Source organism: Arvicanthis niloticus, chromosome 21 (genome assembly GCF_011762505.2).
Source record: "Arvicanthis niloticus isolate mArvNil1 chromosome 21, mArvNil1.pat.X, whole genome shotgun sequence".
Lineage (NCBI taxonomy): Eukaryota > Metazoa > Chordata > Mammalia > Rodentia > Muridae > Arvicanthis > Arvicanthis niloticus.
The window spans coordinates 19,321,466-19,334,808 of NC_047678.1; the positions used below are offsets into that span (position 1 = coordinate 19,321,466).

Sequence of the window (13,343 nt, forward strand, 5' to 3'; positions counted from 1 at the left end):
CCTCCACACATGCTGTATGGCACTTGTGTGCGTGGGCACAGGCAGGTGTGGATGCACACGCACGCGCGTACACACACACACACACAGTAATAATGATTTTTTTTCTTTCGGTTTTTTCGAGACAGGGTTTCTCTGTGTAGTCCTGGTTACTCAGTAGACCAGGCTGACCTCAAACTCAGAAATCCACCTGCCTCTGCCTCCCAAGTGCTGGGATTAAAGGCGTGCGCCACCACCACCCAGCAATAATGATTTTTTTAAAAGTTAATAAGCATATAGGAAGACTCTAAGAGCAACTCAACTTTGTTATATCCACAGAGGGCAGCCAGAAAAATGCACCCTATTTCAAGAAGACAAGGATGATGTAGGCATGCAGAATACCTAGAAAGTGGATATCCTGAGATAGCCAAGAGGCCATACCCACTCATCCCCCTGGCACATGGACCCCTTGTTAAACCGTACTGAACATGTGGGTATCACAGGCACAATAAGACTATTGCTTACACCTCTCAGAGTTCGTGGTACCTACTTTGGTCCTTGTCAGTGTGTGACTTGGACACTAACACCTGCAAGAAAATGGGGGATAACTAAAAACCTTCTGTATTCTTCCTCTGAGATCCAACTCTAACCTGTGAGGCTGTCCCAGATTGCCCAGTCTCAGGTCCCCCCTTTTTTTACATCTTCCTGCCTGTGGCACTAGAATGTGGACTTGCAGAGCTACAGATGATGGGACCCTGTTACCTGTAGTTCTGCTGGGCAGAACTCTCTTATCTTCCCATGGGCAAAATGGCCATGCAGCACATGTCAGCAAGGAGGCCCAGCTGTGTGATGGGAAGTCGACATGTTTGACCGCCATCCTTTCTCTTCCCCTTTCCTCTCAGGTAGAAGATTCCGCCTGACCTTTCAGAACAGGTGCGATCAGTGGTCACCCAAGTGACTATTTATATAGAGTCCTATTATCATTGTTATAAACGTAAGAAAAGTTTCCACTCGCCTGCCTGTCCTTCACAACCCCAAATCGTGGTTATTGGTTTCCTTCCTTTCTGTTTCAAGTTTCTCTTTGTGAAGCAGTTTAGTTAATTCCTGGAGAACAATAGAATTAAATTACCACTGTGTTTTGCAATCTTTAATGAATAATGTCTCTAGTCAGCGATCATTAGTGATTGTTAAAATCTAAAAAAAAAAAAAAAAAAAAAAAAAAAAAAAAAAAAAGATGAAAACACCAGCATCAGCATCATCTACCACCCCCTCCCCATGGAACCGCACACTAGGGGGGGGAAGTCTTAATCTCTAAATTAACTGGAGTGAGCCTGTGGCCTGCTGTGTTAGCCTTCCACATGGTAACTCAGGTATCCAGGAAACATCCTAGACAAATCATCTTTAAAAGAGGCAGGGTTTACTTTGCTTCTGGTTTTGAAGGTTTCAGCTTGAAGTCTTTAGCCCTGGTGCTGTGGGGCTTCAGTGGGACAGTGCAGGGACTTGTGGTACAGAAGGCCTCAACTTTCTGGAAAGCAGAGACAGGAAGAGGCAGGTCCGACCTCCCCTTACAGGCACACTCCCTGAAGCAGTTACTTATTTTCTGTTGCTGTGATAAAAATGCCACGACCAAAAGCAACTTAAAGAAGACGGAGTTTATTTTGGCTTTCAGCTCATAGCTCCAGAGATCATCAAAGGCCAGCCCTCAATCCGTACTTCTCCTGCAGTAAGGCTCTGCCTCCTCAAGGCTCCATAACCTCCCAAGTAACACCAATAACTGGGACCAAGTGTTCAAATACAGGAGCTTACAGAAGACCCATCTCATGCAACCCACCCCACCATAACCTAGCTTTCTTCTATTAAGGCTCTGCCTGCTAAAAGGCCCCTCTGTAGGACTACAGGCTGGGCCTTTGGGGAGATACCTCTGACCCAAACTACAGCACCGACCAAGGTCCAGGAATGATGAAGGTTAGAGGAGATGCCCCAGGGTCCAACCAGCACAATCCCACTGTGCCGAACTACAGAGAAACTGGTCACTACCTTTAACAAATATATTAAAAGAAGAAAGAAGGGCTGTAGAAATAGTTCAGCTGGTGGTTTGCCATGCAAAAATGAGAACTTTAAGTTTGACTACCAGGATCTATATCCTAAAAGTCAAGCACAGTGGACCGTGCCTGCAATACCACTGATGGGTAGGTAGATAAAGGTAAGCAGATACCAGGGTCTCATTGACCAGCCAGCCTAAACTAATTGGTAAGTCCTAGGTCCCAGTGAGAAACCATGTCTCTAAATCCAAGGTATATAGTTCTTAAGGAACAATTTAAGAGACAATAAGCAAAGGCAGTGTATAGGCCTTGGTTGAGTTCACTGACTCAAACAAACCAACTGCAAAATCTCTTGATCTCTTGACTGAATTGAGCAAATATGAATATGCGTTATACCAAAAAGGCCATTCTCAGCTTTTAGGTGCAAGCATGTGATTGTTATGTTTTCTTCAGTGTTTATATTTAGGGCCTACAAATTGAAATTCTCAAAAATGAAGTGATAGATGTCTCTCCAGTTGGAGCCAAGTAGTCTCCTTCAATGCAGACATAGCATAGTAGTACACAACCAGAATCCCAGAATCCCATAAGCTGAGGCAGGAGGATCAAGAGTTTAAGGATAGCCTCAGCTGAGTCCCAGGCCTTCTGGGACCACGTCTCTAAACACAAGGTAAATGATTCCTCAGAACAACACCCAACAGTGACCTCCAGCCTGCATACAAAGAGACCCCAGAGAAACAGAGAGGGACACAGGCAGAACATAGAAATGCTAATATAGAAGATACTGATATTATGAATACTGATTACTGAGTCCTGCCAGACTCTATACTAAATATTTACATACACTACCTCAATTTGTCTCCTTGGGAACCCCACAAACTGGATGCTACTACCATCACCATTTGCATTTGCATTTGCATTCGGGAGAATCAAGTCACAGAGAGGCTGAGAAAGCATTCCAAAGCCACCCAGCAAATACATCACAGAGCCAGGATGCCGGTGATATGGTTGAAACCCAGCTTACACTTTCTCCCACTGCTCCATCTTGCTTGCTGGTTCCAACAAGATGGGGGCTCCAACTAGCAGCAGCTGAGGCTCTGCTTGGTGGTAACTGGGCAAGTTACGGATGTCTGTCACCTTTGACCCAGGACTCCCACCGTTGGCACACTACAGCCAATGTGAAGTAGCAGCCATGTTTAAGAAAGCCCAAAGCAGGGCTGTGGGCAACAGTAAAGACTAGGAAATGATCCAATGCCTCCCAACAGGAACACGGATAAATAAACCACAATGTGCTCATACAATGGAGTGGTGCCACACAGGGAGAATGAACAGTGCTTGTCTCTGTGTGTCGACTAGGAGCTTTTTTTGACAAACACGTGGTTGAATTAAAAAAGCAAGCGCGTGTCTTTCAGAACGGCCCGATACCAGTTATATAAAGCTACGAACCCCAGAACTTGATGTATTGCTTGGGAGTACATACACATGTTGCACACGTATCATAACAGGTACAGGAATGTTAGACACCAAATTTGCCATGATGAGCACTCCAGGAGAGAAACAGACAGAAAGGAACCAAAGAAAGGTGCAGATGTGTCCTCAGCTCATCTGTAAGATCTCTACCTTGAAAAGGAAAGAAGTAGTGGGCCAGGTTGGCATACGCCAATCCCAGCACTTGTGAGGCAGAGGCAGAAGACACACGAGTTTGAGGTCAGCCTGGGCTACATGGGAAACCCCTCTCCTGTACACTGGGAAGTGTGTACTGAAATCTAGAAGAAACTGGAATCTAATTCACTGTTGATAGGAACCTACACTAGTGCATCCTGGGAAGACAGCTTTGCATAACCTCTCAAACTTGGTAAATGTCCACACTCTTTGATACAACTGCTAGAAAAATGTTGCTTCGACTATATGGTTATATCTACAAAATTAAGTACACAAGGCTGCACACTGAAGTACTGCTTTTGAAAACAAAGGCTTGGAAACAACCTAGACACCACTGTGTTAATTAACTTCCGTGTTGCTGTGCTCATGTCTCTGACAAAAACAGCTGAAGAGATGGCTCCGGGAATAAGAGAATGTGCTGTTCTTCCAGGAGACCCAAGTTCAGTTCCCAGCACCTGTACTGGGAAGTTCACAACTGCCTGGGATTCTGACTGGAATCCTCAGATATCCTCACACACATGGCACACACCACACGTGCATGCACACACAGAGAGAAAGACAAATACACACACCACTGAGTGGGTATGCACACATACACAAATTAAAAATTTTAAAAATCATATATATACATATATATTTGTATATATATATATGACAAAAGCCATTTGGGCTTGCAGATTAAGAGTATAAAGTCCATCATGGCAGACAGAGCATGGCAGAAGCATGAGGCAGATGGTCACATTGTGTCCACAATCAGGAAGCAGTGAGATAAATGCTGGAGGCTGCTGACTTCCTCCCATCTTCAATCTGCCAACTTCCTCCCATCTTCCAGGGCTCCCCAGTCCATGGGATGCCCCCAGGCACAAACATGCTCGCATATGTGTTTCCTATGTGATTCCAAATTAAATCAAGTTGTCAGTGAAGATGCATGAACAGAGCCCCTCCGCTCTGTATAAAGAGAATGTATTGAGGCGCAGTGTCCAGATGCATACCTGAAATCTCAGAGTCTAAAGGAGGAGTGTCTCCAGCTCCAGGGTAGCCTGAGCTAAGAGAGAAATCCTGGGGGTGGGGGTAGGGGACTGATATACAGGGATTTCTAAGGTGCAGAACTCCAGGCACTAGTTGCTACTCTGTAACTATTAAAGTGTCCTTGTGAAGGAGAAAAGGGTATTTGTGCTTGGATAGACATAAAATACAGGGTTCTGGCTGCCTGTGAGATGGTTAACTTAGGAAGATTGAGAAAGAGACATTGTACTGCAAGCATTCTGTATTTAGGAGCCCGGGTTCAAGTAAATATATTGCTCCTCAAAAACTGATGAAAATGTAAAACTCTGAAGCAAAACAAGGTTCCTTAATTTCCCAAGCTGATATCATTGAGAATTAAACAAGAGCCTTTATCATCTGCCCCACTGTAGTGGCTCTCAGCCTGTCAATACTATGTATGGATTAAAGGCTATGGTTTGCTGGCACATACCTTTAATGCCAGTGCCCAACACACAGAGGCAGGCAGATCTCAGCCAAGGCCAATCTGGTCTACAAAGAGAGTTCCAGGCCAGCAAAGACTATACAGTGGGACCTTGTCCTAAAACAAAAAAGCAGAGCCAGGTATAAGGACCCCATTCTTTCTGCACTTCCATGGGCTAACGCAGACCATGCATGTTTCTGGACTTGAGTTTCCATGTTCATGCAACAATGCCCTTTCTGTTCAGAGAGGTCACTGATCTTTCATTCCACCAAGCAAAACGCCAAAGCCAAATGGTACCTGGAACGGGGCACACCAGGATTCTCAATTATCCATTGCCAAAGACCCCAAATGCAGACTACTTCTATGGGTTTGTGCCACCACAGCAGTCTGCTGGTAATTATATCCAATCACAAACCCAGAGCCTAGCAAGGCCTCAATTAGTCTACAAAGGGTCCCAAGGAAGGATGAGCTGTTCAGAGTGTAAAGTCCTTGCATGTGAACTCTTCAGAGGCCTGATAAGAAGTGGTCCTGAGGGGAAGGCTGTTGGCTATCAGACCCTCCACAAGACCCTGTCCAGAAACCTACTTTCTGCTCTCTCACTGTCCACAAATCCTCTCCTGGGAGCACTTTCCAGGACAAGGTGCAGCATCTTCAAGCCATTGCCTCTTTCCAGAACATGTGACCATCCCTGAGCAACCACTGTAGAGAGATGCCCAAGCTGGGCTTCCAGAAGGTGTCTGGCATCTTCTTTGCGGTATCGAGAAACTAAGGCGGGGCCCTGGCCTGATCTGCCAATGTCCTGAGAACACTATTGGGTCTCTGAACGCACAGTATGGCTGACTTTCACAAAATGGAATTCCCCTCACATGGAGCAAGCGGCTGGGAAGCCATGAAATGGGAGGGCATGCTGGTGTGTGAAGAGGCTTGAAGTCAATTTCACACTTTTACTAAAACGTTAAGGATCTGAACTAGTATTTCCAACAGGTGAGCTGGGGAAGTAAAGAGGCAGAGAAGATTTAAGGCTGATGCAGAGAGGTGGACCGGGGTCACTGTGTGTTAGAGAGATGTGTGTAGATGCCTAAGTTGTAGATGTGAAACTGTGGGCCGGGTAGGAAGGTAAGCCCCCCTGAAGTTCTCCTCTTCCCAATGCGCTGCAGAGGCAGTTTGCATGGAAGAGGGTTTCAGCCTCCTGGTTCTTCTCTTCTGGCGCGGGAACTCACGCTGGGACCGATAAGAAGGAGGACCTGAGGGACAAGCAGCCAGCCCAGCCCGGTGGCTGAGCGTCTGACCTGAACAGTGCTGGGGAAACAGCAGCCTGCCTTGCGTGGCGGTCCGCGGTGCTTCTGCAGCAGCTGCAGGAAGCTCAGCCAAGGAGAAAAGCATCTTCATCAGGGATCAGCGACTTGCTCACGTCGGCGGCGGTCTAGACTTCGGAGCTAGCTGCTCTGCCCATGGCTCCCTGGCAAGGCACGGACAGCCATTTCTCTAGAGGCACAAGGAGCTGAAGGCACTGAGAGCTCCTGAAAACCCAGAGAACCACGAAGCTCCACTAGGTTCAAGACCGAGGCCGCTGGAGATGGGCGCAGGCCGGAGGCCACTAAGTGGACGGTGCCCAGCGTTGTCAGAATGAAACGGGGCGAAAGCCAGAGGCCCGCACAACTTCCGCAAAACAGGCCTAGAGGAACAGAATCCCACTCTAGACAGAACCTAGGGCTCTCCCTACCCAGCCTGCCTAAGAGATTGAGAAGTAAATCAAAGTCTACCCCGCTACTTCCTAGAGCGCCTGCTTCATCCACCTCCTGCTGGTCCGTCGAACCGACAAGCACCTTCGTCCTAGTCTTACTAGCTCTGGCTGCTTACCAAGGGCCAGATGCTCGGGTCGGGAAAGTGATCCCTCGGGTCGCCTGCAGTTCTGTTTCCCAGCCTTGTACGCACAAGAGGCACCCTTTCTCCACCTGGGATTGGGGTACTGATCCTGCAAAGTACAGCAAGAAGTCAGTTCTCAGGAATGCCTGACTCCTATTTCCACTCAGAAAAAAAAAATCCTCTTAAAGAGACTCTGACCTACACTCCCAACACACACACACACACACACACACACACACACACACACACACACCTCGGGCTCCTTAAAGACTGAAAAGGGAGCCGACAGAGGAATTCAGGGAAGCGATGACACATGCAACAATGCTGTCACACCTGGCTGCTGAGGAGCTGAGCAGCGGAAATGGAGCCATGGAGGGGGTGGGGGATGAGACCCAGGGTCAGCTTGGGTGGTCAAAAGAAAGAAAAAAAGAAGAAAGAAGGAAAGAAAGAAAAAATGAAGAAGGGGGAGACCGACCTCCACACTCTTTGGTCCCGACCAAAGCCAGATGTTTGCCCCTGCCCAGACCAACCAGATTCAGCCCCAGCCCTGGGCATGTCTGACGTTAAAGAAGAAGACAAACACCTGCAGGCCTGCTCAGAAAGCAGACAAAATTTGAAGAAGTGCTGTTTGTCTCCAGTGTGCTCAGGGCAGTGAGAGATAGCTTAGAAAAACATGGAGGCCACTTGGAAATATTGTCAATAAAGGCTAGAAGTGGGTATCTGCAGGGGGAAATGTAGAGAAGCCTAGCTCCCTCACATCCTGGTGGTAAGCCCGGGTTTGCCCTGTTGACCTCTCTGAAGTCATCTTTAAGATGTTCGATTACACACACACACACACACACACACACACACACACACACACACACACACTGTCCTTCTTTCTCTTCATCTTAGAGTGGGAAGCACACACTGTAGATAAGTGGTCTTTGGAATTCTGGAGCCACTGCCCCATGTGGGCTCCTGGGATTCTGGAGACTCTTAAAGTCCAAGCAGCCTAAGAGAGAAGAAAGAGGTAGAACAGGGTAGCCACCTAGACATGCCAATCACTGACACAGGTCGGGGCATTCATTGAGACCATTATCCTTCACTCTTCCTCAGCCTTTCTCACACGTCAAGGCTGCAAACCTATGTTCACAGCCGGAGTGAAAGGGCTCACCTGATTTGGGGCTGGCACGGAATTCCTCTAAGTCCGTTTTCTATTTTCACAGATGTAACTGGATCCCCACCAGACTTCTTGTCATTGTCTTAAAAACAAGTGGAAAGACGATCAGAACTACTGTCCATTCGTGACTGAGATGTGAGCAAGCGCCTCCCCAGCCTGTGGTTTTCCTTCCTTACCTACGCTGGAAGGGGAAGAAGCAGGTAAAGGTTGTTAGGGTGGGAAGGAAAAAAGAAGAGAGGGGGGAAAAAAGACGTTGTATCCACCAACCGTATTTACTCCGGTGCTTGATTCATACACCTCACAAAGCAAAAATAAGCAAATACAACTCTCACACCTTGGACATAGCATACCTGGATTTCTGAACAGCTCACTTGCGCAGTATTTCATGTATCTTAAAAACAGATTTTGCCCCATGTCTTCCACGCGTGACACTTGTGCACGCAACAGTTCCTAAAGCCCTCAAAAGCATCCTCGTCCGTGTCCAAGCAAGAGTACAAGGGACACCACTTGATCTTCAAAACACACACCCAAACTGTAGGGTCGCCAGGCGAATTCCAAGGAGAAAGCTGGTCCCTACATCCCCACCGCAGCACAGAGAAGGGAAGCCTCCGATGCTAGCGAGCAGTACTCCTGGGCGCCTCTTCCCAGGGATCCTCTCACCAGCCCCAATCCCGCTCAGAGAGCTCGAGGGACAGAGCAGGCCGAAGCGTCAGCTTTCCGTGACACGAGCTCTGAGCTGGTTTACCTCCAGCGGCCTCAAAGTTCGGCCACTCCACCCCGGTCCGGCCCCCTTGCCATCTCGCCCCTCCCTAAGCCTCAAAGCCAGAAGTCTAGTCCCAGCACAGCCCGAAGCACAGAGCAAGGGGCTTTGTTTTCTTTCACCTGAAAGCTGCCAGGAGGCTTGGATCACCTCTCCTCCCTGGGGTCAGTGTTCCCGGGGCACTGGCAGGGCACAGCTAGCCCTAACCAGGGCTTCGGCGAAGCAAGCACCCGCAGATTTTCAAGGACTCGTGAGCACCGCTGTCGGCGGAGCTCCGGAGGCCAGGAAAGGCCGGTCCAAGCTCTGCCGGCCGTTTAAAAAAGGAGACTTAGAGATGAACTCGCCCGTGCGCTGCTGGCTGCCCCGCTATAGGGGCGAAGGCCCCTGACGCAAGCGGAACTCGGCGGAGCCCATACGAATCAGAACCGAGCGAGGCTCCTGGCGCACTAGGGACTCCAGGAGGCGGCTGCGCCAGAGACGCGGGTCGTGCCTCGGGAAACCGGGCGGTGGGGGGAGGGGAGAGCTCAGCCAAGAAAACCCACCGAGGCGGGGACTGGCCTGGGCGGGGAGGGGCGGCGGGGCCGGAGCCCCTCGCTGTTGGGCAGACTCCCGATGGCCAGAGGCTGACTTCCACTCCCGCCGACCGCTCCCCGGGGGGAAAAAGAGAAGAGAGCGAGAGCCGCGAGAGGCCTCCGGTCCCCGCAGCCTGCAGAAGTTAGAGGCTCTGCGGCGAGCGCACACTCCTGCGCCCGCCTGCAAGGCGAGCCTGCACCGGGAGAGCACAAACCCCCCGGGCTGCCGGGCCGCGGAGAGGCAGCTTTTGTCATGATGGCCAGCTATCCGGAGCCGGAGGACACGACGGGGACCCTGCTGGCCCCGGAGAGCGGGCGTGCAGTCAAAGAGGCCGAGACGTCGCCGCCGAGTCCCGGCAAGGGCGGCGGGACAGCACCGGAGAAGCCGGACCCTGCGCAGAAGCCCCCGTACTCGTACGTGGCGCTCATCGCCATGGCCATCCGCGAGAGCGCCGAGAAGAGGCTCACCCTGTCCGGCATCTACCAGTACATCATCGCCAAGTTCCCGTTCTACGAGAAGAACAAGAAGGGCTGGCAGAATAGCATCCGCCACAACCTCAGCCTCAACGAGTGCTTCATCAAGGTGCCGCGCGAGGGCGGCGGCGAGCGCAAGGGCAACTACTGGACGCTCGACCCAGCCTGCGAGGACATGTTCGAGAAGGGCAACTACCGGCGCCGCCGCCGCATGAAGCGGCCCTTCCGGCCGCCGCCCGCTCACTTCCAGCCGGGCAAGGGGCTCTTCGGGAGCGGAGGCGCGGCGGGCGGCTGCGGCGTGCCGGGCGCGGGGGCCGATGGCTACGGCTACCTGGCGCCACCCAAGTACCTGCAATCGGGGTTCCTCAACAACTCCTGGCCCCTGCCGCAGCCGCCCTCGCCCATGCCCTACGCCTCCTGCCAGATGGCGGCAGCCGCGGCAGCCGCTGCTGCAGCCGCTGCAGCCGCCGGCCCGGGCAGCCCCGGTGCAGCCGCGGTGGTCAAGGGGCTGGCGGGCCCCGCCGCCTCCTACGGGCCGTACTCGCGCGTGCAGAGCATGGCGCTGCCTCCGGGCGTCGTGAACTCCTACAACGGCCTGGGAGGCCCTCCCACCGCGCCCCCGCCACCGCCGCCGCCGCCGCCGCCGCCGCACCCCCACCCGCACCCTCACGCACACCATCTGCACGCGGCCGCCGCGCCGCCGCCAGCCCCGCCACACCACGGGGCTGCCGCGCCTCCCCCGGGTCAGCTCAGCCCCGCCAGCCCGGCCACCGCCGCACCCCCGGCCCCCGCGCCCACGAGCGCTCCCGGCCTGCAGTTCGCCTGCGCCCGGCAACCCGAGCTCGCCATGATGCATTGCTCGTACTGGGACCACGACAGCAAGACGGGCGCGCTGCACTCGCGCCTGGATCTCTGAGTGCCACGGCGCGCGGCCGCGGTCCCCCGCCCCGGGGATGGAGGAGCCGAGCTCGGGTCTCAGCCGCAGCAGCCAGCCGGACAGCGCGCACTCCCGGACAGCCTGTGGATGCAGAGCCCTCGAGCCGTCTGTGCCTCCTCGGTCCGCCCCGCTCCTGCGACTCCGCTTTGTCGTCTCCGCTGCTCCTCCGGTGCTCTTCCCCACCGCGGCCTCTGCCTTCCCGCGCTGCTGGCCCGAGGCCGCCCCCTCCGTGCTTTCCGCAGGCCTCCTCTCCTCCAGACGTCCCAGAGTTACCGCAGGGAGTGAGTCCCCGGCCGAGGTGCGGTCCAAGTGTCCGTGGCGCGGCTTACCTCTTGGCCTTCTTTTCCAGGTCGGTGGACTCAAGCTCAATTTTTTTTTCCTCCCCACCCCGACTGCCGTGCTGTCTGCGGCTAGAAGCGCTAGGCTGCTGGGGTAGCCGGACCCGCACTGCCGGAGAACCGAAAGAACGTGTCCGGTCGCTCTGCGATCCCTCCTGGAACTGATCAGAAGCCGCTTGCAGAGGGGCCCACTGGGCGGGGCGGGGGTTGAGCCCCAGGCTGGAGCAGGGACAGCCTCGTTCCGCGGCGGCCTGTAACGGAGTACTCATCCCCCGAGCCTAGGGAGGCCCCGGTGCCTCTGCTCCGCAGCGCACCGCTTCGGGCACCTCCAGGCCAGGTCTTTATATAAAAAAAAAAGATTGGTGAGGCTTTTGAAGATATTTTTTAAAAACTTTTTTTTTAATGAGAGAGGGAAAAGAAAGAATAAAACATTCATGGGGCGAAGTGCTATGGCCTTGGAGTCTGCTAAAACCAAACAACAAAATCAAAAGTTTTCTTCTTCGTTCCTGCCGGGAGATGTGTGTAAGAATTCCCGTGGTGACTTCATTAGGCTGTATTCTGAGGCGGGAGAAAATAACTAGCTAAAAGAAGGTTTCCACGACAAATTGGGAGGGTTTTTTTTTTTTTTTTTCTGTTTAAAAACTAAATTCAAAATAAATTTCCCCGGATCTTCCGATTCTAGCCCCGGATGCCAGGAGAGATCACTGCCTGGCTGGCACACTCGGCCGGGATGACACTCCCATCCCTGATTTTTGTTTTTCCAATGTCTCGTTTCTTCCACCTTCGGAAGGAGAAATGTGAAACTCGTCATGGCCGGCCCACACGGGCTTGTGGCACCAGCCCGCTGGCCCGAAATCCCGTGACCTGGTGGTTGAGTAATGTCTTTTGGGGACCAAATTTTCTAGAGGGAACTAGAGCACTTTTGTTGTGTTTGTATGTGTGTGCGGGCGTCCCTTGTCAATTCCTAAATAAATTTTTTTGTTTTTTTCTTTTAACGCAGACTTACATTGTTTCTTTTACGCCTTAGTTCAGCAGCTAGCTAGCTAAAAGAGTCAGCCTTTCAAGCAAAATTGTGTTCTTTTAAAAGGTGACGCAAACAAGAGTTGAGAACAACCCGGGTGGCGGGCGCTTCGGGCTGTCGCTACTGCTTTGTTTTTCTGGAGATTGTTTGTTTTTCTGTGTCATCGCTCGTCTGTTGCGGCTGTTTCACACCGGCAAAGATACCCGGCCCTCCCTCGTTAGAGACGACTGTAGGCAAGGTTTGTTCTATTTTTGCGTCCGTGTAAGTTTTATATTTTGCCTCTTACATAATTGTACTAGGTGTATGCGCTGTGTTTTCATTACTATCCTCATACTTCTAAGAATTATTATTTTTGTCAAAAGTACATGTAACAATTTAGGGTTGTTTTTTTTTTTTAATATAAAGTTCCGATTTCGGAAACACCCTGGAAGCTTCAAGCTTTTCTACAGTGTAATAGGTGATTTGTCATATTGTTGTTTTTAACAACTGATACCCATGTATCTTGAGATAAGTGTAGGAAACTTAGTGCTTTGGTGGAGGTTTAGTGTACAATATGCTACAGAGGTGAGCTTTTGTTTTCTCTTTACTGAGCTCATCAAATAACAAATTAAGATCCATGCTCTCATGAAGATGCGAAAGGTGTTTGACCCGGTTGCAGATTAAACGTCTCTGGTTGATTAGGAGTGGCTGACCTTCAGGTTACCAATAGGGTGACAGATATTGGCTCCCTATTGACTGGGGGCTAACAGGAGGAGTTAGATCCCATGCCTCACCGTGCATCTGTCACCCGTCTGTCTTTCTCCTTACCTGGATAAGAGACAGATCCAGAGGAATGAGCTGGGAGTAGCTAAGAGCGTAGCGGGGTGAACCTGTGGGTCCTCACTTCCGCTAACTGAAGGTCTAACCTTAGGGGTATCAGGGTGGTATCTAGATTATATGTTACTAGGATCTAGGGAAGCCTGTCTGGCTCAGAATGCACCCTCCTCCCCCTAAAAATCTCAGATGGAGGCTAGAGGATGGTAAAGGAGGTTCTATGGATTCCGGAAAGTAGAGACTAAAGCTTGCCCACCC

The 13,343-nt window shown here is 51.5% G+C and overlaps 2 protein-coding genes across 7 annotated transcripts; one reads left to right on the plus strand and one right to left on the minus strand.

The window, feature by feature from the left end:
- Positions 1-1,239: 1,239 nt before the first annotated feature.
- On the minus strand, positions 1,240-8,590 carry LOC143435438 (uncharacterized). Of its 6 annotated transcripts, XR_013105755.1 has the most exons (6): positions 8,521-8,590; positions 8,165-8,252; positions 7,003-7,117; positions 6,432-6,817; positions 5,152-5,259; positions 1,240-4,564 (listed from the first exon to the last, which is right to left on the minus strand). XR_013105755.1 is itself a non-coding variant. In XM_076918132.1 (5 exons), exons 1-4 carry the CDS (start codon positions 8,582-8,584, stop codon positions 5,191-5,193), a joined length of 336 nt encoding a protein of 111 aa, XP_076774247.1. In that variant the 5' UTR covers positions 8,585-8,590; the 3' UTR covers positions 1,240-4,564; positions 5,152-5,190. The 6 variants fall into 6 exon arrangements, 4 of the variants coding, with proteins under 4 accessions (XP_076774247.1, XP_076774246.1, XP_076774249.1 ...); XM_076918132.1 differs by lacking the exon at positions 6,432-6,817; XR_013105754.1 differs by having other exon boundaries at positions 1,242-5,259.
- Positions 8,591-9,677: 1,087 nt separating this feature from the next.
- On the plus strand, positions 9,678-12,246 carry Foxl2 (forkhead box L2). Its single transcript, XM_034484296.3, has one exon. The coding sequence runs from the start codon at positions 9,756-9,758 to the stop codon at positions 10,890-10,892; it is 1,137 nt and encodes a 378-aa protein (XP_034340187.1). The 5' UTR covers positions 9,678-9,755; the 3' UTR covers positions 10,893-12,246.
- The last annotated feature ends 1,097 nt before the right edge of the window (positions 12,247-13,343 follow it).

What these genes read in the sequence shown, in the direction of transcription:
- LOC143435438 (XM_076918132.1), bottom strand. Translation starts at nt 8,584, where the DNA reads ATGGGGCAAAATCTGTTTTTAAGATACATGAAATACTGCGCAAGTGAG. An exon ending in TGAGCTGTTCAGAAATCCAG is followed by an intron (nt 8,253 to 8,520) that starts GTATGCTATGTC and finishes CTTGTTTTTAAG; the next exon opens with ACAATGACAAGAAGTCTGGT. An exon ending in CCGTGCCAGCCCCAAATCAG is followed by an intron (nt 7,118 to 8,164) that starts GTGAGCCCTTTC and finishes TGTACTTTGCAG; the next exon opens with GATCAGTACCCCAATCCCAG.
- Foxl2 (XM_034484296.3), top strand. Translation starts at nt 9,756, where the DNA reads ATGATGGCCAGCTATCCGGAGCCGGAGGACACGACGGGGACCCTGCTG.